General features: G+C 41.6%; 1 protein-coding gene across 6 annotated transcripts in view; it reads left to right on the plus strand.

Moving 5' to 3' along the window:
- The window catches only part of AFF2 (ALF transcription elongation factor 2), a 472,213-nt gene that overhangs the window by 353,167 nt on the left and 93,580 nt on the right, over positions 1-25,466 (plus strand). For all 6 annotated transcript variants that reach the window (XR_011435071.1, XM_023633609.2, XM_023633612.2 and 3 more), the window contains one exon: positions 9,060-9,156. Coding sequence is in view for 5 of the 6 variants with exons in the window: in XM_023633609.2 (XP_023489377.2) it covers positions 9,060-9,156 (97 nt within the window). In the remaining variant the exon portion in view is untranslated. The remainder of the gene's footprint in view (positions 1-9,059; positions 9,157-25,466) is intronic.

Genomic DNA, 25,466 nt, shown 5'->3' on the forward strand with positions numbered 1-25,466 from the left:
TTGTATAGAGTTGAAACACTGTCAATGTGGGTTGTAAGACAATCTACCTTCTTCTACCCTAAACAAAAGTGTGTGTGTGTGTGTGTGTGTGTGTGTGTGTGTGTGTGTGGAGGGGTTCATTTTGATGCAGCAGAAAGGACTGAGCATATAAATCAGATGGGATTTTCATAAGCAAGTGAGCAATATAACTGTAAACATTTTAGTTGGGCCTAAATTGTCAAGTTTGACTATTTTCCTTAAGCAATTTGAAATAAAAAGTGAATTCTTTATGCATCAGCATGAAGGAAATCCTATCAGCTGTGTCCATTCAGGTAAGCAGCCCTTCTCCACAACCCTTCTCTAGAAATGGGTGAGAGAAACAGTTTAGAGCACCCCGAGCCAAAGTGCTGTGTTGTTGGCGGCTGAGAATTTGCAGTGCCTCAGCTCTAGCTAAGAATGGGTCCTTGCCCCCGTTGAGTTTCATGTAAGGCACAATGGCTGTCAGCAGGCGCGAGCTGTAGTGCACTTAACAGCAACTTAATATTTCAGTTGTTTTGAAGAGTTTCCTTAGATGGAGATTAATGGACCAGCTCGATAAAGGAGTTCTTTACCTAATCCTTTAACAATTAGGAGCTGATGTAGAGAGATAAGTAATGAAGTACCCTCTGTGATTGGAAGGTACTTTGGAGGTAACCACAGGGGTTTCTTCTCTCTAATCAGCTGTGGTTGCTCTAAGAAGCTGAAGAGAGGCTAAGAGGGACAACCCCAAAAGGAAGCCTTCATGGCAAGAAATCTGCCTTTCCTCATCAATTGGAAATGGAGCTAACCAGGTCTGTCTTCAGAGACAAAGGTTGAGTACTAGAGACATTCCTTCTGCCGGGTAGCAAAGCTCCTAGTGCTGGTATCAGAGCCTTGGGAGAATGAAGAGACATTCATCAATATAGACAGGCAGCCTAGTGTGAGGGAATGTGTGCATGCTGTGGAGTTTGGTAGAATTCGTGATATAAATTCAGTGCCCTCGGAATGGCTAAGAAGACTTTGAGTGCCAGGATCATTAATGTCCCAGTGCAGTTGATTCTAATTCCAGCATGTCTCTAGACTCTGTTCCCTTCTCTTCCCCATCCTCACTGTCTATGTTCTGGCCCAGACCACCACACTCTATTACCTGGACTGCTGCAATGGTGGTCTAACTGGTTCCCTTGCTATCTTCTTCTTTCAGTCAATCTGTATTCTTTGCTCCCAGAGATCTCCACTTCTCACTCTCCATGTCCCTCCCCTGCTTAAGACCTTTGGTTGATTCCCTCCCTAATGTTCTTTAAAAAAAGGCGTAGCCCAGTCTCATCCCAACCTACCTCGTTAGACTCATCCCTTTTCGCTAGCACCTACAGGGAGTGTACTCCAGTCAGATCAAGCGTCCCACTCTTCCTGAAACCTCAAGACTTTTGGTACCTCTGTTCCTTGTCCTTACACTGCTCTTTCCTTTCTTTCTCCGTGGCAGTTCATTCTGCCTTCAAGGCATTGCTTTAAGCCTACTGCTTCTGGGTAGCCTTCGGTAGACTTAGCCATTCCTTCTTTGAGTCCCTTCTTACATGCCTCTAACATTGCATTACCATGGTTCGTTTATGAAGTCTTTGTCCTTGCTAAAGTGCAAACTTATTAGGGGAAGGGACCATGTTATGGTTATAATTGCTTCCCCAGGGCTGAGCACAGTCATGGCAACTAATAATGATGGTAACAGTAACTATAGAGTGCTTACTAACCATTTTACATACATAATCTCATTTAATCTTCATACCAACCTTCTGAAATGGGTACTATTATTGATTCCATCTTACAGATTAGAAAACTGAAGCTATGATATGTTAAGTAACTTGCCCAAGTCCACACTCAGTAAGTTTCAGAGCTGGGGTTCAAATTCAGCACAGCCCAACTCAAAACCTGTGCTCTTAAGTGCTGCAGTACTGACTCACTCACAAATACAGGCCCAGTAAACGGTCTCGAATGAATCCCTATCACTCCACTTGGGTGACTTTCCATATCACCCACTATGACTCAAAGGACATTTGTTCAAGATGACTCGTACAGTCCTATTTCAGTATGAGTATCAACTATTGAGATGCATGCTTGGGATTGTTTTCAAGACAAAAGATTCTCTTTTCCGCTTTGGAATTATCCCAGCATTTGTTTTCAGGTCCGTGCTGGTCCACTGGGTTGTGATCTTCTCTGGGGAAATCCACTCTTATGTGTTTTCCCCCACACACCCCTGAAAAATGATACAATAGTGTTTTGGTGTGTGTAACATTCTTGAAAGCCATCTGAATTCTATTAGGTAGTTTGTCATTTGCATGATAAGTTGAGTTCTCACATTGGGAAAAAAAATGACACAACCCAGAGAAATATACCAAGAAAATGAAAATCACATTCAAAATAATGACCATGGAACAGAAAATTGGTATTGTACTGAATTTATGTGAGCAATTCTAAGGAAGTCCAAGGTTGAAGAGGTGGCAGTTTGATACAAGTCAATAGTAACATACATCAAGGCTCATGCTATTAGCTTTGGCTTATGTATGCAAATAGATGTAAATCCGTATTTACCACATGTATGTCTAGAATAAGGACGTTTGCTGTTTTCTTTTTTCCTACTATTCCCTTTTATGTATTCACCACTCTGGCCAAACAGACTATTTGGCATTTCCTGGATCACTAAGATAGATATTTTTATTTCCATTGCACAGAAGAGTAAACTGAGATGCAGAGAAGTTCAGTGACTTAAAACTCAGGTTCTCTAACTAAATCCTATGCAATATCCATGGAGCCACAACTACCTCCAAAAAATAAGACTTGACTAGATGCGTTGTTTTCACACTATGTTCTTCTAATCCCTGGGGCACTCCAGAGGTCCCCCACCCTGGCTGTGACCAAAGCAGCACTGCTTTAATCTCTTTTTGATTTGGGGTTCCTGGTAAGATTTCATCTGGCACGGTGAAGATTCTGGGCTTCAAGAGAGTTTGAAAACCATTGGCTTAAAGCTGGGGTCAGCAAACTGTTTTATGTAAAGGCCCAGCTAGTAAATATTTCAGGCTTTTCGGGCCATATGTTCTTTGTTACAGCTACTGAACCTGGCCATTGTAGCACAAAAACATAGCCGATATGTAAACGAAAGGGAGTGGCTATGTCCCAATACCATTTTCTTTATGTATAATGAACTTTGAATTCCATATAATTTTCATATGTCATGAAATATTATTCTTTTGACTTTTGTCTCAATGATTTAAAACTGTGAAAACTATTGTTAACTCTTGGGCAGTACCAGCACCGAGGGAGGGCTGGTTTGGACTGAGGGCCACAGTTTGCCTACCCCTGGACTAGGTAGTCCCTAAGGGAATTCCCAGTTCTCTTGCTAAGGAAGCAGGATAACCTTATGAGATATCTATTTTCTGAAACTCCTGGAAGGCCATCACCTACACAAGACACTCCTTCTTTGGGCTGCATGCCCCTGTTAGGGTGCACCATCTAGTGTAGACCCAGGCTGTGGGCCCACTGGGCCAGAGGGCCCTACTAGATCTTGGAGATTAATCCCTATAGAATATAGTCTAGATCTTCAAACTGTTTATCACTGCCACAGCCCTCAGACTGGGATTTTCCAGGATTCCCAGTGGGGTGGTCATGGAATCAGACTTTTAAGTTAAAACCTTGAGAAAATTAAATGCAGTTTCTGCCGAGATAAAAGCCTGAGCACCTTTACCTCAGGGAACCAGAATGAATGCTTTGAAAAATATCACTGCCTCTTCCTCATCGCCTGCCTTACTACCAACAAATTATTCAATGCTGCAGAGACTACAAAGCACTAAGTAGGAAAATATATAATTCCCTGCGTAATTCTAAACCAGTCATGTTTCATTCCTCCCAGCCTACTTTATGAAGAGGAAGTGCCCTTTAAGGAGTCAGTAGGGCTAAGTTACTATTCTAGAAGAGGGCTCACAGTAAGGCACTGCCTCATGAGGAGGCACAAGTCTTTGGCATCCAACTGACTCTCTGGGATGCCCAGCCCAGCTCAGCTGTGTTACCCATTTGGAGCCATAAAAAACTTACTCTGATTGCCATCAGCTCTGGATACTTATGAAGACAATGGCAAATTATGCCGGTCCCCTGAAGACTCCAAAATACTTGAGACAGAGGCTGTGGTTCCTAATTTTTGTTTAGAGCATAAAACCTGAGTGAAACAGCCTCCCCACCCACGCACAATGGAGACAGCAGCACTGGCTCTGTCTCCAACACCATTCCAAGTCCAGTCTCCCAGTGTGGACTATAGAGAACAAAGCTCAGGCTACCAGACAGAAGCTAGAGGAAAACACAGGGAAATTCCTACCTGGCAGAACTTTCTAACAATTAAAGCTATTGAACAATAGAAGGGTATGGCCTGCTACCCATCTGACAATGGTGTATGGCCGTATGTTGGGGATGTTGTAGATACCTCCCCTGGGTGACAAGGTGAGATAGAAAATACTTACAGGCACTTCCATCTAAGAGCCAGGGTCCATCTCAGTATCAGTCACCAACATTGCAGCTATTTCCATAGATACCTAGAAGCTGGAATCCAGCCAATATCAAGTGGGGCACCTGATAAGCTATCTGCCCAGAAGGGCACCATTTTGTAATTCACAAAAAGGCGCAGGTAGGTCTGTAAGCCCTGAGAACCATTCAGAGTTCTTAAAGTTGCTTCTGAGCAAGGATTCCGAATCAACTAACAACCTCTGAAGACCAGCCTTGTATACAAATCTTAGAGCCAGGTATAAATTGGAACTGCCTCCTGAGTCAGACTCAAAGACAAGGTGCTCAAGGTGAGCACAACTTCCAGTGGGGGCCATCCCTGGCCCATTCTTCTGGACTGCAGGTCACTCCACAGATATAAGAAGCAGGACATCAGGGCCACTCTTATGTTTTTAAGGCTCTCACTTGGAATTGTCTAGGTGTTTCCTCTTGCAACAGGCTTTCAAATCTCCAGGGGATTTTAAGTACTCTGGGAGGACCTCAGGAAACCCAAAACAGCCATAATGAGTTTAGAACATTCTAGAAGGATAAATCTAAGCCCTGAAGCTTTCCAAACTCCTTAAGGATCTATGAACTTCTCTTCATCTGGTCAAGGGCTTCCAAAGATGATTTCTAGTTGATACCTCTGCCAGTCTTTGGGTCACCACCAGAGTGTTTTTATTGTTCCAACCTCTACAGCACTATTTCTCAGGTAATGATAATAACAACAATAGCCATACTATCCATGATGAAAACAATAGCTACCTATATTGACTCCTAGACAATTTGTATAAACTTTCTTCTTCTAATCCTTCTAAAAATTCTCCAAAGTACGTATTATTTTTGCTAATTTTAACATGAGAAAAAGTTGAGATTCGAAGAGTTTTATTAGCTAGTTCAAGAGAGCAAACCCATTCGAAAATCCTATATTTGAACTCAGGTCTGTCTGGCTCTCAAGCCCTTGCCCTTAAGCCCATGCTGCTCAGCTAAAGGCTTCATTTCCATAGAACCTTCTGTAATGATATTTCAAGTCCTCTATTTTTTCCTCTTCAAATCACCATGTAACGTGGCAAGGTTTCTGTAATTTTAAGATTGCAACTCACATGAGGCCTGTCATATCAAAGTGTCCTAGGTTATCCCAGTGCAAAGAGCCCTCTGAGGCCACCAGGTCTGTTTTGATCTAGGTGTAAAGTGAAAGAACACCTGTTGTCCTTTCTTAAGATCTCACACAGGCAGGCACACATTTATATGAGCATGTTTTTTTCACATTTTGGGATACCAGTGTGTGATGAATTTGTCTATGGAATTATAACCTCATGAAAGGAGATTACCATTTTTCTGCTGAGACTACCTTAACTGCAATGGGTGTGAATGGTGCTGCTATAATAATTAAATCCCAAATCTTTCATAATCCCATGGTTTCCCTAGAGTAATGTTCGGCATTAGCTGTGGATGGAAATGCAAACAAGCACATGTATATTCAATAATAAAGCTTAATAGGTCAGGGAAGGAACAGAATGAAATGAATGCCTAACACCTCCAGAGGTAACTCATGGTAGTTTGCCTTCCTAGTAACTTCCTTGACTTGTGTTTACTGAGACTTGAATATATCCGTCAAATTGCAATTTATTAACAACCAAATCATTACCAAGCTTGTTGCATGGGTTGTGTTTAGGGTCAATCACTATGTAGCTTGGCTGCCCATTTCCAGAATTGGACGTGGGGAGGCCTTTCATCTCCATGTTAAAATCACATGGAGATGATTGGAGAGTAAAATCACTGCTGAGTCCAGGCCTCTGTGCTCTGGCTCTGGATGGGCTGGTTCTACCTGACGGAGAGCAGCCTGAAGACTATGAGCCTATTCTAGATCCAGCTTTGAGATGCCATGAGACACTTCCCAAGTCACCATGACTTACCTTCAGATTGCTTGGCAAATAAAATGAGAAGAACAAAAGCTCATGAAGACTTTGCTTTTGATTACTTCTTACTAGTGTTAAAGATGTACATTATTTCTAATGGAGATGACATATTTCCACACTAATCACGATGCCCTGCATTGAATTTGTGCTTTCATAAAGCAATTCACACGCATTCGCTCATGTTATGCTCACCACCACCATCCCCCAGTGCAAGAGTTTAATTATTGTCCCATGTTACAGATAAGGGACACATCATGAGGCTCAGAGACAGTCAATGACTTACTTAAGATATCAGAGTTTATGATTAGCCAGCCAAAATATCTTGACTCCATGTCAGTATGTTTTGTTCTGTGTTTTTTGTTGTAGTTGTTGCTGTTGATTTTGTTAAATACACCATCCTTTGTAAGTTACACCCTCTAGGAAAACATTATATACTCAAGTTCTGGCTGGAGATGGTCTGAGTTCCATGTTTGCCTCCATGATTTCCTAGTTGTGTCATCATGAGCAAATTCCGTTACCTCTCTAACGATCAATGTTTCCATCTGGAAAATGGGGCTGATAATAGCACTTCCTTCATTGGGTCCAAATTACGTGCTGCTGGTAAAATTCTTAGCACCTTCCCTGACACAGAAATGGATCCTCTAAATGATAGGAATCATTTATTTTGCTGACCACTTACATATAAAGTGCCACATAGACGTTGCCTACCTGTATTGAGACAGACAGACACACACGCACACAGGAGAATGAAGCCCATTATGACCAGCATAGGTAGATTTTGAATATTTGAATTCTACAGCTTATGAGATTGATACAGTTTTCACTTACCACAATGTGTTGTAACGAATTATTTGTTCACAGTCATAAGCCTGCCACTGCAAAAGAAATGCGAAGATACATTTTGTCTCCTTCTCTAAGATCTTCAAAACATCCATTAGTCTCTTGAAGGACAGTCATAAATCCTGCAAATTCAGTTTATCTGAAACCAACTCTAAGAGTTGTCCTTCCACCAATCATCCTTTATATCAGTCTTCAGTTTTCAGACCTCAGTGAACACTTCCTGGTCCTATGTGGCTGAGTATGAAAGTGGAGGAGCTATGCTTTCTTTGGAGAGTTATTGGATACCCACTCTGACCTGAACATCTTTCTAACATTTGAACATAACGTCTAAGATAACTTGTTCCCATATTTATCAAATTAGAAGCTATCTTTTGCCTTCCAGCTTCCCTTCTGGGAAAAATACACAGGTGGGAATCAGAAGATGGGAGTTTTAGGACTGGTTCTAGCACTAACTACCTGTGTGACCTTGAGCAAAGCACTTAGCTTCTCTGAACCTTTCTTTCTTTGTCTGCAAAATGAGGCTGGTGGACTGTATCATTTCTGAGAAGATGGTGTAAAGAACACGGAGGTGAATAAGTTGCAACTCCTGCCCATGTGGGAGCTGGGGTCTGGTGGAGGAGACACTCAGGGGAAAGCAGTGCTGTGATCCAGCTGGAGCTGGGAGTGGGGCAGAGAGAAAGGGTGTTCTTTCTGAGATGGGAGTTCTGTCTCAAAAGCTTTTGTGGAAGAGGTAGGATCTGACTGAGCTATGGAGGAAAAACAGGGTTTCTAGAGTTCAAGAAGGGAGTGTTAGGCTGGGAGCTGAGCGTGATGCTGAGTGTGGAAGCCAGAAGGAGCACAGCAAGCTCAGAAAATGGGAATCAGTCCAGAGAGGCTGGGGCTGCCCCCAGTTGGCACATGGGGATGAGATTTAAAGTTGTATTTAATAAACAAAAATACAAACACCAAGTGGTCTTTGAAGGCTGTGTAACTGGAATTTTCAGATAATAAGTCACTCTTCCTGTTGTAGCTTAGATTTGGAGATAGAGCGGGTGGCACAGGAATTAATATCCCTGTAGAAACAAAAGGCTCTGTGTGCTCGATAAACAATTTTGAAAGTGCTAGTTCATCACCAAAATTCAGACCACTCGTATTTTTCAGGTACCTTGCCTTAGGAGAGAAAGATTTCTTATCTGCATCATGGACTTACATCTCTTGGACCAAATTTTACAGGAAGTGATAGGTCATATATCAAAAGGTTAATGACTAGCCATTTCTTGCCCAGCTATTTTGTGGCCATTGAGCTGCCACAGTGCAAAGGACACTGAAAGGTGGTGGAAGTTCACTGGGCCTTTTGCCTCTGTCATCCCGAGAGCCCGAGCAGACTTTGACAACAGCTTCTACATCTAGGGCTGTGATCAGGCCTCTATTCTTTCCTGGGAGACTTGGAGCATCTTTTCCCATAGAGTCAATGCCACATCCTACCTCTGCAGTGATTGATCAGTACATTTATTACACTTTCAGTAGTAAAAATATATAGACTCCAGTCATCTCTGGAGATGCTGAAATAGTCCTTTTTTCCCCTTGATTTAGAGGAAAGTAGAGAGGGTAGAAGTGTGCAGAGTATGACATAAATATAAGAGCTCAAATATCTAATTAGCTGAAAGAATCCTGGTTCCCTCTGCACCTTTGACAGAATCGCAGCTGTCAGATTGTAGCTCCAATATTTTATCCTTGTTGCAAGATGTATCTGAGGGTGATTTAGAAAAGATGCTTTCTAACACGAGCACCACTCTGCTTTTTTTGTAGGATGCTTGAGGATGACCTGAAGCTGAGCAGTGACGAAGACGACCTAGAGCCTGTGAAGCCCTTGGCCACTCAGTGCACTGCCACTGAGCTCTACCAGGTAGGAACAGTTTAGCTCTTGGTTTGGGATCTAAAGGGAGGGAGCTAAAGGGACTGGGTGGTTTTGCCATCCTCAGGCCTACCCTCTGCTTCGTCTCTGGGCAATGGAGAGAGGGAGGAAGGAAATATAGGTATAGTGTTCTGGAACAGGTTGAATCAACTCACACTCTCATTAAAGCTACAGTAGGACACTGAACTCTTGCAAACTGCTTTCACCCCCTCCCTTCACTCCCTCCTTGCCAAACGCACATACTGGTCGTCAATAAGCAATAGAGATTGTCTTTCCCTCTCTTGGACTAAGTATTGTCTTGGCTGAGGCGTAACTTTCCTTTAGTGACTCCAGTGTGAGGTTTAGAGCCCACACTCGTTAATTAATTAGGGTATAAATGTGACTGCGCTATTCACCTTTCCCAGGTGCACCACTTCAGAACACAGCTGAGCATCAGTACCCAGCATCTTGCAGCTTACATGAACCTGCAGTCAAAAAGCATTTGGCAAAAACTTTCTGTTGCCCTGTCTTCTTTCATTCTGCATTATAAGTATTTACAATACTTACCACAAAATTAGATGACAAGAATATGTGTTTTCAGCATTTCTAACGAGCCTAGACTCCTTGGTTTGAAAAGGCCAAGCATCGTTTATGAATCACGAGGATGGCAATGTAGTGTGTGGTGTCAATGGTACTTGTGTGTTTTCTCTGTGACAGAGAACTGTCCCACATGTGGGGTCCTTCTGGGGGTGCTTATAACCTCAAATAAGGAACACAGAAGGATTGCCATTTTTTAAAGCCAATACCTGACCAAGTTCTTTCTGTGGCAAAGTCTGCCAAGTTATAAAACTGAAACCAGGCTATTTTAAGGAAAGCTCGTGCACTGGTGTTTCAAAGTAGTTAACAAATATGGAAATCCATATTCACTAAATATTTTGTAAGGAGCCTGCAAAGAAAGGCTTAGGAAAAACTCTCAAGACTCACCTACTCCTTTCTCATCTACAGTTGTTTAGCACACTAGAACTTCTACCATTCGATATAATTTTAAAATTGAATACATCTTCAATGTCATGTGGTCAATACTTTTCTCTCCTTTACTTTCTTCAGTTTATTCTGCTTGCATTTTTGATAATATGTAAAAATTGCCTCTTTGCAACTTTGGTGCTTTATCAAGAACAAGCACAGTTGTCTCCCAGGGGCTTGCTGTACATTTCCTGAATGCAAGTGGCCCCTCTCCTATTTGAGTCATGGGCTACAGCGCAAATGTAAAATGCACAGTTAGATTCCAGTGTCTGCCATTCCTGCTTTCTGCATTTAATACACCAATGACAAGAGCATTGTATTGGTAGATAAAACCAAAAAACAAATTCTAGATCATTGATTTTGACAGATGCAACACTACTTTTTAATGGAAATGTTTAAAGTAGTAATCAACAATAAGTGAAAGTAGATTTTGCACATTGACTTCCTCTCTATGTGAGTACGTAAATGCAGTCTGCTTTTTAGCTTCTTAAGTTGTTATTTTCTGTATTTTCCTGAATAAGGGGCATCAGGTGTGTTGACCGGAATCATCCGGGTGTTTAGGATGTATGTGGTGGCTCTGTGTAAGTGCTGAGATTCTCGGATAATCCCAAGTGGTGAGTGGGAAGCTTTCCATGGCCTGCTGCCCTTAGACCAGTCACGCTTTCCTCAACGAAGCTTCTCATTTGAAGGGAAGGTTGAATTGGGAGACCTAAGGTAAGGCAGAATGACAACTTATTCTCCCTATCTGGGTCCAGGAAGCAAGAAGTGGGCACAAGGTTATAAATATTTGCAAATAAACTCTCCTTGTAGAGTTTGAGGACTAGGTAAAAGGCTGGAAGGCTAAAGGCCATGAGAGAACGCTTATGCAACAGCAGAGGTGACTGTGACGGCAATGTTTGGTGAGCTCTGGCTTTATTACGTATGCCCAATATTCTTTTTCAAAGATGTGTGGATTGGAATCATTTTCTTTTTCTTATTGTGGTAAATTCATATAACATAAAATTCGCCATTTTAAAGTGTACAATTCAGTGGTATTTAGTACTTTCACAAGGTTGTATATTCATCACCAGTTCCAGAACATTTTCATCACCCCAAAAGGCAGCCCCACACCCACTAAGCAGTTACTCCCCATTTCCTGCTCCCTCCTAGCCCCTGACAACAACTAATCTACTTTCTGTCTCTGTGGATTTACCTATTTCATATAAATGGAATCATACAATATGTGACCTTTTGTATCTGGCTTCTTTCACTTAGCATAATGTTTTCTAGGTTCGCCCATGTTGTCACTTCACGGATGCAGTCCTTCATTCCTTTTTATGGCTAAATAATATTCCCTTGTGTGGATTTACTACTTTCCGTTTATCCATTCATCAATTGATGGACATTTTGGTTGTTTCCAACTTTTGGCTATTGCGAATAATGCTGCTACGGACATTTATATATAAGTTTTTGTTTGAACACCTGTTTGCAATTTTTTGGGTATATACCTAAGAGTAGAATTGTTGAGTCATGTAGTAATTTTATGTTTAACTTAATGAAAAACCACCAAAATCACTTTCTTTACAGGTGAGACAACATAGTGCCACATAGATAACGTGATACTATTCTCTCATCTTATAAATGGGACCATCATACCTGCAGCTACATCAGGATGAATGCTGAGAGCTCCCATTTATGGAGCCACCTTTGCTCTACACCAGACATTGTTAGGTGCTCTGTCTCATTCAAACCTTGCAGCAAACCTTAGAGATAAGTTAGGGTCTTGTGTCTGAGCTACGGAATTGCAAAATTATTCTATTTGTGGCAGGACAGTTAGGGGGAATGCATACGAACAAATGCCTTGCTGCATTCAATGATGTGTCCAAGGGGCCAAACCGCACCATTGGTTTGAGGCAATGTTACTTAGAAATTTTCTCAGAACCCGGCGGCTACATTTGTGTAGACATAGTCCAATTAAAAAGCTATTAGCTTTCTGGAGACATCCTCGATCATCTCATCCATACTCACTGCACCTGGAGTCACCTAAGGAGAGCTAAATTGTGAGTACACACCAGTCTTATCCAAAAAGCTCCTAAGACCTTATCCCAAGAGAATGCATTTCAAATGCCCGTATGAAAATGAAAAACAGGATCAAGTAGTGTCAGTTTCTAATTTGACATTTCAGTCCCAAGCCTCTCATAATCAGAACGACCTGTCCTTTTCCTGCCCCACCACTGGCACCTTCCACAGCAGTGTTAGCCTTGCTGAGCAGGTCCTATGCACAAATACCAGTAGAGCAATTAAGATGTGTTTAAATGCAAAGTATAATTCCTGCAAATGGAAAACTGCTGCATGTGGCCAGAATGGGAGAATTATAATATACAAATTAAAGATGCCAAATGGCAGGCCATAGAGACTCAGGGATATAAGAAAACGTTTTTAACAAAAGATTTTACCTTCTAGTGACTCTTTGAAGTCAGAGATACACAATCGCACATGCACATGGTTTCAGTGAAAAAGCAAAAGTGGTTGTACCCTAAAAATATTTGTTAAATGTTTATGCATTCTCTCCACATCCCCCATTGCATTTTGCTTTCTTGGTTTGGCCTATTTGGGAAGTAGCTATGTCCGTGCTGTCTTGTAAGGTGGTGTGGCAGTGCTGGCACAGAGTAGGATGGTGAGCAAGAGCATAGGTGTGTAGTCAAATGGATTTGAATCCTAGCTCTGCCACTTGCTGGGTGACTTTGTGCTAAAGTCCTAAGTGTCTATAAAATGGAGGTAACAGTGGCACCTACTTCATTGGGTCACAGTGAGGATTCAGTGATTAAGTAAATGAATACAGGCAAAGTCATTTGACACTGTAGTTGGCACATAGTAAGTGCTCACCACTTTCCATGATGATCATCATCATTGTTACTACTACCAGGAACAATCTAAAATGTCTTTGAGATGCTAGATACATTACTTTCCCTTTTCTTGTAAGAAATGAGATGTTAAAGAGAGCTGCTGAATTAACTACCTGGAACACAGCCAGTACGTGGCAAACTTGAATGAAAAGATTCTGTCTTGTCCTAACGGGTATTAGCTGTGTGTTTCTGGCCATGAGGAATTGTAAGTATAGCCATTAAAGCATGGTTTTTGGAAAAGAGAATCCTGGGCTTCAATCCAAGCTCTATCATATACTAGCTGCATGACATTGGACAAGTCGCCCAACATCTCTAAATCTCAGATCTCTCACCAATAAACTAGGATAAACCAATCTTGTCTAACTCCTAGGAGTATTGTGAAGATCAAATGAAGAGCATGTATAAAAACATGCTTTGAAAACCACAAGCACTACACAAATAGGTGGTTATTCTTCCTTATGGCCCTTTTGAACATTAATGAACCACCTGCTTTTGGATCCATTGTTAAAGAGATATTGCCCTTCATTTTGGCCTTGGTGTCCATAGGGATCTCCTAACAACTAGATTGAATGTCCTAACTACATCCCAAAGGCATCCCCTGGATGTGAATGACCCTTCCTCCCCTCCGAGCCGTGACAAGTTTTAAACCAGACATCCTAGGAAGAAAGGCTTGGTTGCCAACGACACCGTACTAAGTCCTCCAGGAAAATGACACGTCTCTAAAAAACAGTTTTTCTTCAAAGGACTCTCCATGGGTGGAGAGTTGAGTCATCCTTTTTGATTGCAGTTCTTACTTTCTCTTTCTGAGCTCTCACTCTGCCCTGGAGAAAGTCTGTACTCACCTTGGTTTTCTCTCAGGAGCTCACCCTGAATGGGAAATAAATAATCATTTGAAGTTGATATTGGACGTTGGCATGTTCCAGAACAGTGTTTGAATTGGACGCAGTGTTTTGTACTTAGTGTCTGCATAAACATGCATTGCAGTATCTTCTTTTTTTAGGTTGGATATCCATAACATGATTGGGATGTGCGGGCTTCAGGATGTCCATTAGCCAGCTGACTGCGTTTTTACTTCTCAGCTGCTGCTCTTGGCATCATACATACAAAACCCAGCCCTGGCCTTCCCCATACAACACTTATTGAATTGCCATTTTCAAGCCATCCAGATCAGGCAGTGATGCTGGGATGAGTCCACTGGGGTTCGGCCAGAGAGTGGCATGCTCCAGTAGGACAGGCATCTTGGGAGTGTGTAGGTGTAGGGGTAGGGCTCTCTGAATGCTCTCACCTCATAGCACTGAACCTTCAGTTTTCCTTTTGGACAAATTTTTTTCCTTATGTTTCTCGGGATTAAAAGAACCCTTGAAAATGAGGGGTTAAACCTGGAATCAATTTCCATTTACAGCTGAGAAGCAGTTATTGATGCTGTGCTTGGAGTTCAATAAAAGATCTAAAGATATAGACCTTGTGCTTCTCTTTCAATATAAGCAGCCTAATCAGTCTCAAATGTTTTTTTTAACAAAGAAATTGTATTGACAGGGTTATCAAAATTGCTGTCTTTAAAGTTTTAAGCTATCCACAATTTGCCCTATTCCAAAGGCTTCTAGAATGTGTGGTAGCCAAACTCCAGAGCTCCCTCGAGCACACATTCATAGAACCAGGTAAACATCTGCTTAATGTTGCCTTGAGTGATATCGTGATGTTTCATTTACACAGCTCTAAGCATGTAGTCTGTTACTAGGCTCTGGTGGCTGGATGGTCTGTGATGCCAGGGTTCTGAAGCTGGGTGAGACCTGTGCATGGCTCTCCCAGGCCCTAATCATCTCAGATTGGCATCAGAAGCAGCAGACTTTAGACATATAAAGGCCATAAAAGAAATAGGCGTTGTTAGAAACCACCTTCAAGGCATTTTAATATTAATACCATCTTGTTATTATGTAAATTAGACTGAAACCTTAGATGACTTCATTTAGCCCAGGTAGAAGTTCAGAAAATGGGTACTATGACTGGAAAGGTTTAATTGGTGACCAGGCTCAGCTAAAGGACTCTAGATAATGCTTGGAGTGGTGTCGGTGCTTTAAAAGCAGAGTTGAACAATTCAAATTTTCTTTGAGCACAAAGGCATTCTAATGACTTGTGTCTGTATATATTGTTGTAAGTGTCCCCACTTTTATTTTACCCAGTCTTCTCCCTTTTTCTGCCAAAGGATTGCCCTGGTACCCTTAGATATGTGCACTTAATTCAAAGCATGTTACTGGGCATGTGTGGACTTTTCAACTAGATGCTAGTGGCAGAGCTGCACCTCAAACATGTTAACATGTGCAGAAAAATATTGTCTTCTTAGCTCTTCTCCTCCACTTCATAATTTTCTTTTTTGTCTGAAGATCACTAATTACCTCATACACAAAACAGCTTGCTTTTAATGCAGGTTTACATTTGGTTTTATATTTGATCCAATTTTGTTTGTTTGTTTTTGTTGTTATTGTTGGACCAGCTCACTAGCTAGGTTGTTACTCGATAATTGCAAATGAGATGAAATTCCATGGTAGCAGAAAATCTGAACTTTCTAACGGCTTTGGGATGTGTTCCTTCTACCTATAACGCATACTGAACTTTCAAAACCTACCAGCCAAGTTAAATGCAAGCCCACTTTTGTGTTTAAGGTTTGCTAATGAAAACGATGCAATAAATTTACTCCTGCTATCAGCTGGCTCTTTTGAAGTTGACGTGCTGTAGTGAATGCATTTGTTGTGACGACAGAAACTCCTCTCTGCTGTAATTGTTTCTATGTTTTAGCCACAGTTCTCCTTCACTGTGCTCGATAAGTTGTTACCTCCCAAGCTTTCTCAACCAGAGAGGTCAGCCTGTCAGAGATATAGAAACAGCAGATGGATTAGGATGAAACCAGGTGCAAAATAACTTTGATAGACTCTTTTAATGTAAACAGTTTTTCTGTCATTGCCTTTTGTTGAAATCCCCCACAATATGATCAAGTTTGGGTTGTTAAGGCTACAGAATGTAGCTGAATAAAATCGGTACATTATCATACCCTAACTATCCAGCAATTAGAGAATGAGAGGACATTTTAATTTATTCATTAAAGACAGGAAAGTAAATAGGATAACATATAAGGTTAATAGAATAACATTGGCCTTCATATCCCCAAGATTGTGTTTCCCATTTGGCTCTATTAGCATAGCGACTAGATTAATAAGAAACTGCTTAGGGCTTGTATGATGTGATTTTTAATATGCTCCAGGCAAGTCTGTGACTGTTTAGAATCTTGCATGCTGAATTTTTTCATTGTAATTAGGTCTTCTACTTTTAGTACCAAATATTTTGACTTGTAATCTCCATAGATTGCCTTTTTATTGTAATCTCAATAAAATGCTTTGAGCACATAGAGATGCAGAGAAGCACAACGTTTTTACATGTTGTGCTCGTCACAGCTGATGACCAGATACTGGCTAATGTCCACTACAATTTGTGAAATATCCATCTATGAGCATTTCAATTGCAAAGCCAATGGCTATTTTGCTTAGCTTAACACTTTTCTCATAATGCCCTTAAATCAGATATTGGTGAGGGTGTGCTGCTTGCCCCAAGATCCACACAGAAACAAATGGGTATGATCTGTTATTTCAATATGGATAACTCTCATATAGGACAGGGATAACCACAGCCTTTTGTCCACAAAGAACATGTGGCATATATGTGGCTATGTAAAGAGGGTGGTAGGGAGAGTAGCAGCCACCTCTGGGAAGCTGGGGATCACTCAGTTGATTTGAATTGAGGTGCTGGAAGGCAGAGGCATCACCGTGTTGCCCTTGTTGCTGCCCCTTGGCTGGAGGAAGTGGCTAGACAGCGTTGGTCCTCCCTCCAGTCTCACGCCACTCCTTGTTTGTTCCAAACCTATTCTTTTCCTTAGGCTCCTCCATCACCCCAATTTGGGTCCCAAATCCGTTGTTGGAGCCTGGAAGTTCTGTCTTGGAGTCATTAGCTAACAAACCCCGGACAGGGTACCACGTGCACCGAAGTTTATTGGAAGTTTCCAAGTCTTGAGTTTAATTAGGGTTCTAGTACATACGAGAGCAATATGAACATCTCCAGTAAAAGCTGTGTAATAAAACACTTTGCCAGACTGAAAATATAAGATTTTGAGATTTATACGCTGGCTTTGAAAAATTTACTGGGGCTTGGTTTAGGGCCCAGGAATGCTTTACTTGTCCCCCGAATCCCTGCCTTCTGCTGGAGGAGCTAGCAGACAGGCTGCAAACACCCAAGCACTTGTCCTGGATGAAAAACAGAGTCTGTCCTAGTCCTAGTTCTAGTTAATTTTTGCTATTTATTTAGCAAGAGCAAAGAGCACAAGCAGTGTGAGTACACAGAAGAGGTGTCCAGATTTGAGATTAGCTACCAATCCACAATTAACCATTCAAAGGTCAAGTGAATGTGCGGATAAAAGCAGCAGACCTTTCCAGAATGAATGGGATGGCATAACGCTTATTTCACAGAGTCTTGTAGGAGTCTTCGGAATATTAGATATAAACATTTATAAACTTGCCAATAAATCTTGTTTTTTGCTAATGAAGGTGGACTCAGGTTTCATATTTAGCCCTGAATCATGTATGATATATATCTGAAATATTTGTTTGTGTATTAAAATATAGAATAGCAGGGGGCCAGCCCCGTGGCTGAGTGGTTAAGTTCGCGCACTCCGCTGTGGCGGCCCAGGGTTTCGCTGGTTCGGACCCTGGGCTCGGACATGGCACCGCTCGTCAGGCTACGTTGAGGTGTCGTCCCACGTGCCACAACTAGAAGGACCTGCAACTAAGATATACAATTATGTACGGGGGCGGTTTTGGGGAGATAAAGGAGAAAAAAAAAAGAAGATTGGCAACAGTTGTTAGCTCAGGTGCCAATCTTTAAAAAAATATATAGAGAGACTAGCAGGCCTTAAAGTGACCATAGAGAGTCTTTACTCTAGCTGTCTACATTTGCCAATAAGGACACCGAGGCATGGAGAAGTCAGTTGGCATTTGGCATTGTGAGATTGTACAGAATATATATATTGGTCTCTGCCCTCAGTTACCGGCACAGAGCTCCTAAGTCCCTTGTAATTTCCTCACTGATAAGAGCACTAGGAGCATCTTTTGTTCTAATATTTGGTCTTTGGCTCTGTTTCCTGACACAGGGTACTAAATCCCGTGGAATTTCCTGGGTGATAAGAGCATCTTTTGTTCTAATAAGGCGACTCTGAATGGGGTCCTGATTGGGCACTGGTCACCAGAAAGACCAAGCCAGAATTAGAAGCTTGGAACTTTCAGTCCTGTCTGTCCCCACCCCCTACTTCTCTAGAGAGGGGAGAGGGGCTGGGAATGGAGTTAATAATTAATCATGCATGCCTATGTGAAGAAGCCTCTATAAAAACCCAACAGTATGGGATTTGGAGAGCTTCCAGGCTGGTGAACACATCCATGTACCGGGAGGGCGACCGCACCCTAACTCCCTGAGGACAGGAGCTTTTATGCTTGGGACCCTCCCAGACCTTGCCCCATGTATCTCTTCATCTGGCTGTTCATCTGTATCCTTTATCATATCCTTTGATAAACTGGTAAACGTTAAGTAACTGGTTTTCTGAGTTCTGTGAGCCACTCTGGCAAATTAATCCAACCCAAGGAGGGGGCCATGGGACCCTCTGACTTACAGCTGATTGGTCAGAGGCACAGATGACAACTCAGACTTGCAACTGGTATCTCAAGGGGAGGAGGAGACAGTCTTGTGGGACTGAAACCTTAACCTGTGATCTGACACTATCGCCAGATAGATAGTGTCCAAACTGAGTTAAATTGTAGGACACCCGGCTGGTGTCACAGAATTGCTGGGTTGGAAAAAAGCCCACACATCAGAAGTGTTGTGAGTATGGTAGCAGTGTGAGAGTAGGTGGAAGACTACTGGTTTTTCTAATACAGGTATGTGGTTCAAGGTGGATGCAGCATCCTCATCCAGAGAAGAACGTGCTCTAAAGACAGAAAGCCTGAACACACTAGTTTGCTAAAGCTAAAGATGCATCATCAATATTCGCTCTCATGTAGGTTTTGGAATACTTACTTGATTGAGTACCTACTATGTGCTAAGAATACTCTTCCCATTTTCCTGGTTACACATGGTAGGGAGAGAGCCTCTATTAGGTATTGATTGTCTCCTATCAAAGGACACACGTCATTTTGTGATGGGTGCCCGCCTAGCATCAGGGGCAAGAGGGATCAGATTGGCTGATTTGAAAATTCAACTGAATTCACAAACACCAGGGGAACAGAGTAACTGAGTGCCACTTACATTTGCCCTTCTAATGGGAAGAGTAAATAAATCAAGCCAATACTGAAATGTTCTACCTGGTGTTTCCATATTTACTCCACTTAGAGAATGATTAGTGTCAGCAGATGATTCTTGCGAGTGAAACATACATCTTCGCCAAAGACAGTGCATTTTTCATTAAGTTACAATATGCCAAAACTTTAGTTATAAACAAAATTGCCAGTTGACAAATGGATCTTGCTGAAGGGTTTTCTATCCAGCAAAATAGAAGCCTTGGAGGGAGCAAGCCTTAATGGGATGCATGCACTTCTAAATCCTGTTGTCACATCATCTTTGGACCAGACACTCAAAAAACTCCTACTCGTTGCCATTTTAGTGAAATACACACGCAGGGACAAATAGGACCCGCTATGAGGCCGATGTTCAGCTGGCATTGGCAGGGTCTTGAAAGGCAGAGTGGGTAAAGTTGATTAAGTAATTCACTGAGTAATGGGAAGCCATGAAGGGTTCTGAGAAAAAGTGACATGATCAAAGTGGAGCATAAAATGGGGTAAGAAAAGGGAGACCAGCGGACCAGTGAAGAGGCAGTGGCCGTTGTCTGGGTGAGAAGTAATAAGGATCAAGCTCGGCCGTAGCTGCAGGAAGAATGAGAAAAGCACAGCCTTCTGCCAGAAAGCGGGATGGGAAATTTACCCTGCCGGTGCTCTGGACTCCCTCCTCTTTGGGGTGTGAATATGACCTCACATGCAGTTGCAGGACAGATCCAGATGCACATGGTCCTGGAGCTCGGCTTTTCCTTCAGAGGCCACTTTTATCCTCTGCACAGAATTTGAGACCCTCCGGTACTCTTTCAAACCCAGGGCAGTGTTCAGGCCTCTCAGACTCCACAATTATCCCCAATTTGTTTATCTACCCTATGTTTATTAAGTGACTGTTAGGTGCAACACACAATTCTCTCCACCTGGAACACATTTCCTCCAATCTCTGCCTGTCAAAATTCTGTTCCTGCCCCCGTTATGTCTAGCATAGCCCTACTTCACATATGCATAGAAAACAATGAATTAAATTAAAATGGGAGAAAACCAATACTCTATGGATAGGGAACATGTTTTTGCTTCCTACAGGTTCGATGTTCAAATACAGAACGTTTCCACATTTCCTTCCGGGCACCTATCCAGAAGGTTAAATATCATGGGTAGTGTTTTCCTAAAGATTGCAGTCCCTGGATGTAAGGTCAGAAATTCAGGCAGGCATCCAGGTGTTGCAAAATGCTGAGTGACATTTTCTCCTCTTAATCTGCAATCCTGGCTGTGCATGCATGCTGCCAGCTGAAATCCTAGCCTATAGAATATAATATAGCCTCTTACTATTTTACTCATTCCAGTGAAATCTATTTAAATGCTGTAATTAACCCATTCATTTTTATATTTGGGCAAGTGCTCTCAGTTTATGTCTCTTTAATTGATTTAACCAATTCTGTAGGTATTGATTTTAGACCATCTGAATACCCTAATGATGAGTTCATTTGTTAATAGAGGAGTTTCTCTTCTGAACTTAGGCAATCGATGCAATTTACCAATACATGCCGCTAGATTAAGATATGGCTGTGTCTTGTAGAATAGTGCTGTCAAAAGTGAAAAAAAAGTTAAAACATAGAAACACAAAACCAATGCAACCAATTGTCCTTCTGTCTTGTTCCATAATGCCTAATATCCAGTTATTTGAAATTATCTGAATGATTCACTTTTCACTTTTTATCAAGAAATGTATTGTATAGACCCTGCTTGAGTGTATCTATTAGTATAGTGCCAGGAAAAAACATATAAGCAGGAAATGTAGAAGCCATATAGAGCAATGCTAATAGAGTCACATTTTGTGCTTGACTGACAGCATTATTATTGATTAAGGAAGAAAACAGTACCTGAATCTGTAGCCTTGCTACAATATCTCTAGGCCATCCAAGGGCTCACTTTGACAGTCTCAATGAACAGGAAACATATTACATTGAGTTTATTTTCTGTAAATCTCAGAGTGGGGGCGAGTAATGTCATAGTCTTGATATAACTGTTCAGAGCATGCTTCTTAAAAGCCCAAAAATATTCTCTAAAATTTTTTATAAATATATATATGTGTCTATTGGGACTAGAATAACAGTTAATGATATGTAATCACTGGGTCAGAATTTAAAAGAAGTTCGATCAGTACATAAAAGATGACTAGAAAGTTTCCTAAGTGCCTCATATGTGCATTTTCTCCCTCAAGAAATATGATGTAATGTATGCCGTGGAGGTTGCGACTCAATAGACGACCACATTCTCTCCTTCTTTCTTTCTTTCCTTCTTTCTCTCTATTTTTTCATGATAGCTCTACATTTTATGGTTCACTTAGTTGAGTATGGTCCCCAAGTCACTTCAGCTTCAGTGCAGCAAAAGGATTCTCTACATAACAGAAAGACAAGGCCCTTCTTATTTTAGGAAGATAGATTTAATGAGTGAGCAACTATGAGTATGCCCTTAGCCATATCATTCCTCCTGAGGAGATAAATTTGCTGCTTAGCAGGATACCACGAATAGTACAATGCTGGTAACGAGAGAAGAGTCAGCTCTTAAACACTCCTTGAGTGAGAGAAGTGCCTTCTTCTGTGGCATATACTTTCTGGAGATACATATCATGGAGGAGGCTCACCAGGGGTAGCATCCTCAGGACTTCCCAACCTCCAGGTCAAATATTAGTGAAAAAGTGAAGGACCCTCCTGATAGAGTGAGGTGTGAGAGGCAGGACTGCTAATGGAAGAGTCACCTGGAGAAGAGGGATACTTCTTAGGCTTCCTTGTGGAGAGAGAGAGAGAGAGAGGTTTGAGTGCACGTACACGTGCTTGTGCCCCCACAGCACCTCAGGTGCCCTGACCCCTCTACCATCAACACTAGCCCCTAAGAAGGTTCAGGGCAGAGGCCTGCGTGAAGGTATAGGACCCTCTCTACTGCTGGGCTAGGTCTGTCAGGATCTCAACACATCAAAGTCTTCCTCGCGTAGGACTGCCCAGACAGAAGCATTCTATTCACTCCAGAACTACTCCTGATATGGAGAGAGGAAAAGAGTGACTCCTATAATCCTCATTGGAACAACTACATAGGTTTGATGCTGCAACCTGGTCAGGAAGCCCATGAACTCTCTGGCTGTAAAAGTTTATATGCCAATGCCAGTGTGGAAAGCAGTCACAATCAAGATGCACCGTGTTTGCATAGTGTGCTCTGTTTTCTAGAGCACTGTCATGGATGTTGGCTACTCACAACCACTCTTGATTTAGACAGAGCAGGACTGATTATCTTCATTTTTAAAAGGAGGAAGCTGAAGCTCAGAGGTGTCAGACACCTTGCTAATGTCGTGATAACGGTAAGTGGCAAAGCTGGGAGTGGGACACAGGTTTCTGGATTTCTAGCACAGACTCTTCCCACCCTAGCCCGTCGCCTCTGATTACACCATATTGGAGTCTATTTTTTTTAACATTTTAATATATTTTATCATCCTTTCTTATACTAGAGCTTCCTTAATGGCAAGATAACTATTATGTTAGGGAAACATGGCGCAAAATAAGTAGAATATAGGCTTTAAAAAGCATATAGGCATTACAAATTAAAGCAGCATAAGTGTTAACTATGTAGCCTCTATTTTCCAATCAGTTCAAATTACTTTAATGTATGTTTTTCAACTCAAAATTAGCTGTAATCCCAATATGTAACCCTCTTCGTGCTTGGTGAATTACACTATATCATGTCATTTTGATTCCCTTCCTTTTGCAGAATATCTCACATTCTGGCACATGTAGCTGGAATTTGGGATTGTCTTTTCATGTCCTATAATTTCAAAAGAGGAATTTTCTCTTGTATGTTTTGTAGATTAATTCTTATGCCTTAAAGGCATATATATTTTGCGCACAAATAATTCACTTAACCTTTCTTCAAGTTCTCTTAATTTAATAATTCCCAATAGTATGCTTAAAACAAAGACAAAGGGGCTGCCCTGTGGCCGAGTGGTTAAGTTCGTGCCCAGGATCCCAAGAGTTTTGCCGGTTCGGATCCTGGGCGTGGACCTAGCACTGCTCATCAAGCCATGCTGAGGCGGCATCCCACATAGCAGGTATAGAAGGATCTACAACTAGAATATACAACTATGTGCTGGGGGGTTTTGGGGAGAAGAAGGAAAAAAAAAGAAGGGTTGGCAACAGATTTTAGCTCAGGGCCAATCTTTAAAAAGATAAAAATAAAAAATAAAACAAAGACAAATTACAGTGAAAGTGAAGAACACAAATTGTGAGCTGTGTTTTGTGTCTGGCAGAGACTCCCTGCAACCATTTAGTTTAGAGATTAAAGGTACTGAGCACACAGGAGGATAACATGAGCACATCTGACTCGAGCTGTTGGTACTCTGGAATGATCCCGAGTTAATTTCCAAAGAAAAGAGAACCTTTTAGCACAGATATTTTCAATCAATAGCCAAGCAACCTGGAAAAATTAATTTGAAGGAAGTTATTTTCCTATAATGGCTGTATAAAAAGACATATGTTTCAAAGAAACTGGCCTTGAACGAAATCATGTTCCTCCTGAGCAGAGAAAAATAACTGGGTCTAGTTGGCAATCCCGGAGCACAGCGAAGAGAGAGCATTTTCAAAAAACATGTCGTTGAATCAGAGCTAGGTTAAGCAATGTCGCTTTGATTTCGCCCCTCCCCATCTTCTGCCAGTGGCATGCTCATACTGTTACATCCAGCGTGCTTTAAAAGGAAACCACTTGAACACCATGCCCATTACTTTATGATAACCTAAGTCTTCTAGAACAGACTTGTTTGGATTTTCAGGGATCAAGACAGGTGGATCCATGTGATTTCCACAATGACATGTCTTCAGCACACTACCACATCCTATTCCAAACCAGCCATGATTGGGGGAGAAAAGTGCCAGAAAAGGCAGACTAGTGAAGGTGGATGTCCACCCACCACTCCTCACCAGCATCCCTCTCTTCCTTTCAGCATCCTTTACAGGAACTGCATTCATAACCTAAACACATGTGAGACATGACTCGGGCCAGCTAGACACATATTCCTTGTTTTATCGTTTTCATCTGTTACCTCATTCTCTAGCTTTCTTGCTATTCTCCACTTGCCAAAATTGAACCTCAGGCACAGATGGTGAGAAAATGATTTTTGCCTACTGAGCCAAAAAAAAGTGCCCAAATATTAATGAGTATTTATCTAGCAACAGAACCTGAGACTTAATAGACATGAGAAGGACTTGGATTTCCAACAGTAATGTCTAAACTTGGGAAGTGTTTCATTTATTTTAAAAAATTGCTTCAAAGTGCATTGAGTTGTTGTTATGCATATAAGGGTTCAGTATGCTTATGCACTGGTCACCCAGAATGTCAAGTGCAATGTTAGATTGTAAATTGTCTCTGTTACAAGTGGTTGCCTTTGCATTCTAATTTACAACAGTATTGTCTTCCTCTCTTAGCCCTCACCCACCTCCAGGATTCACAAATATAAAGGTCTCCAAATGGATACTTTTATTTAAAAGAGTCTGAAGAACCCTGAGGTTGTCAAACCACTGCTTCAACACTCCCCCTGTTAAGCGTTATTTCTACAGCCTGAAAAAGTCTAGGGAAGTACAAATTTGGTTCTGATTACATAATTATGCTACAGAAGTATGAAAAAAAAATCATCACTAAACCCCTCCAGGTGCTTAAACAGTTTGATAGACTGTAGCCATGCTGCCATCAGCGCCCCCAGCTGTGTTGCTTAGCAACATTTTAATTCCAGAAGAATCGAAGGAGATGCAATCCCTGTGGAGAGGGAAACAGAAATAAGAGGGCTGTTGACAGATGATCTGAGTTGTTTCTTCTAATATACTGTGAAGATCACTAGCTCTTTTCATGAATGATAAATGGACTGTACACAGATCAATGGGTTCAGCAATAAACTGGAACCAGGCTCCATGTCTAAGGCGACGCAGGCCGAGAGGCCCAGAGATTTCCTCATTTCGATGATTTGGTGTGTGTTTTCTTAAAGGTTCCATGGGAAAAAATTGATCCATGCAGTCGGCCATCC

The sequence above is a fragment of the Equus caballus genome, chromosome X (genome assembly GCF_041296265.1).
Source record: "Equus caballus isolate H_3958 breed thoroughbred chromosome X, TB-T2T, whole genome shotgun sequence".
NCBI classification, from domain to species: Eukaryota; Metazoa; Chordata; class Mammalia; order Perissodactyla; family Equidae; genus Equus; species Equus caballus.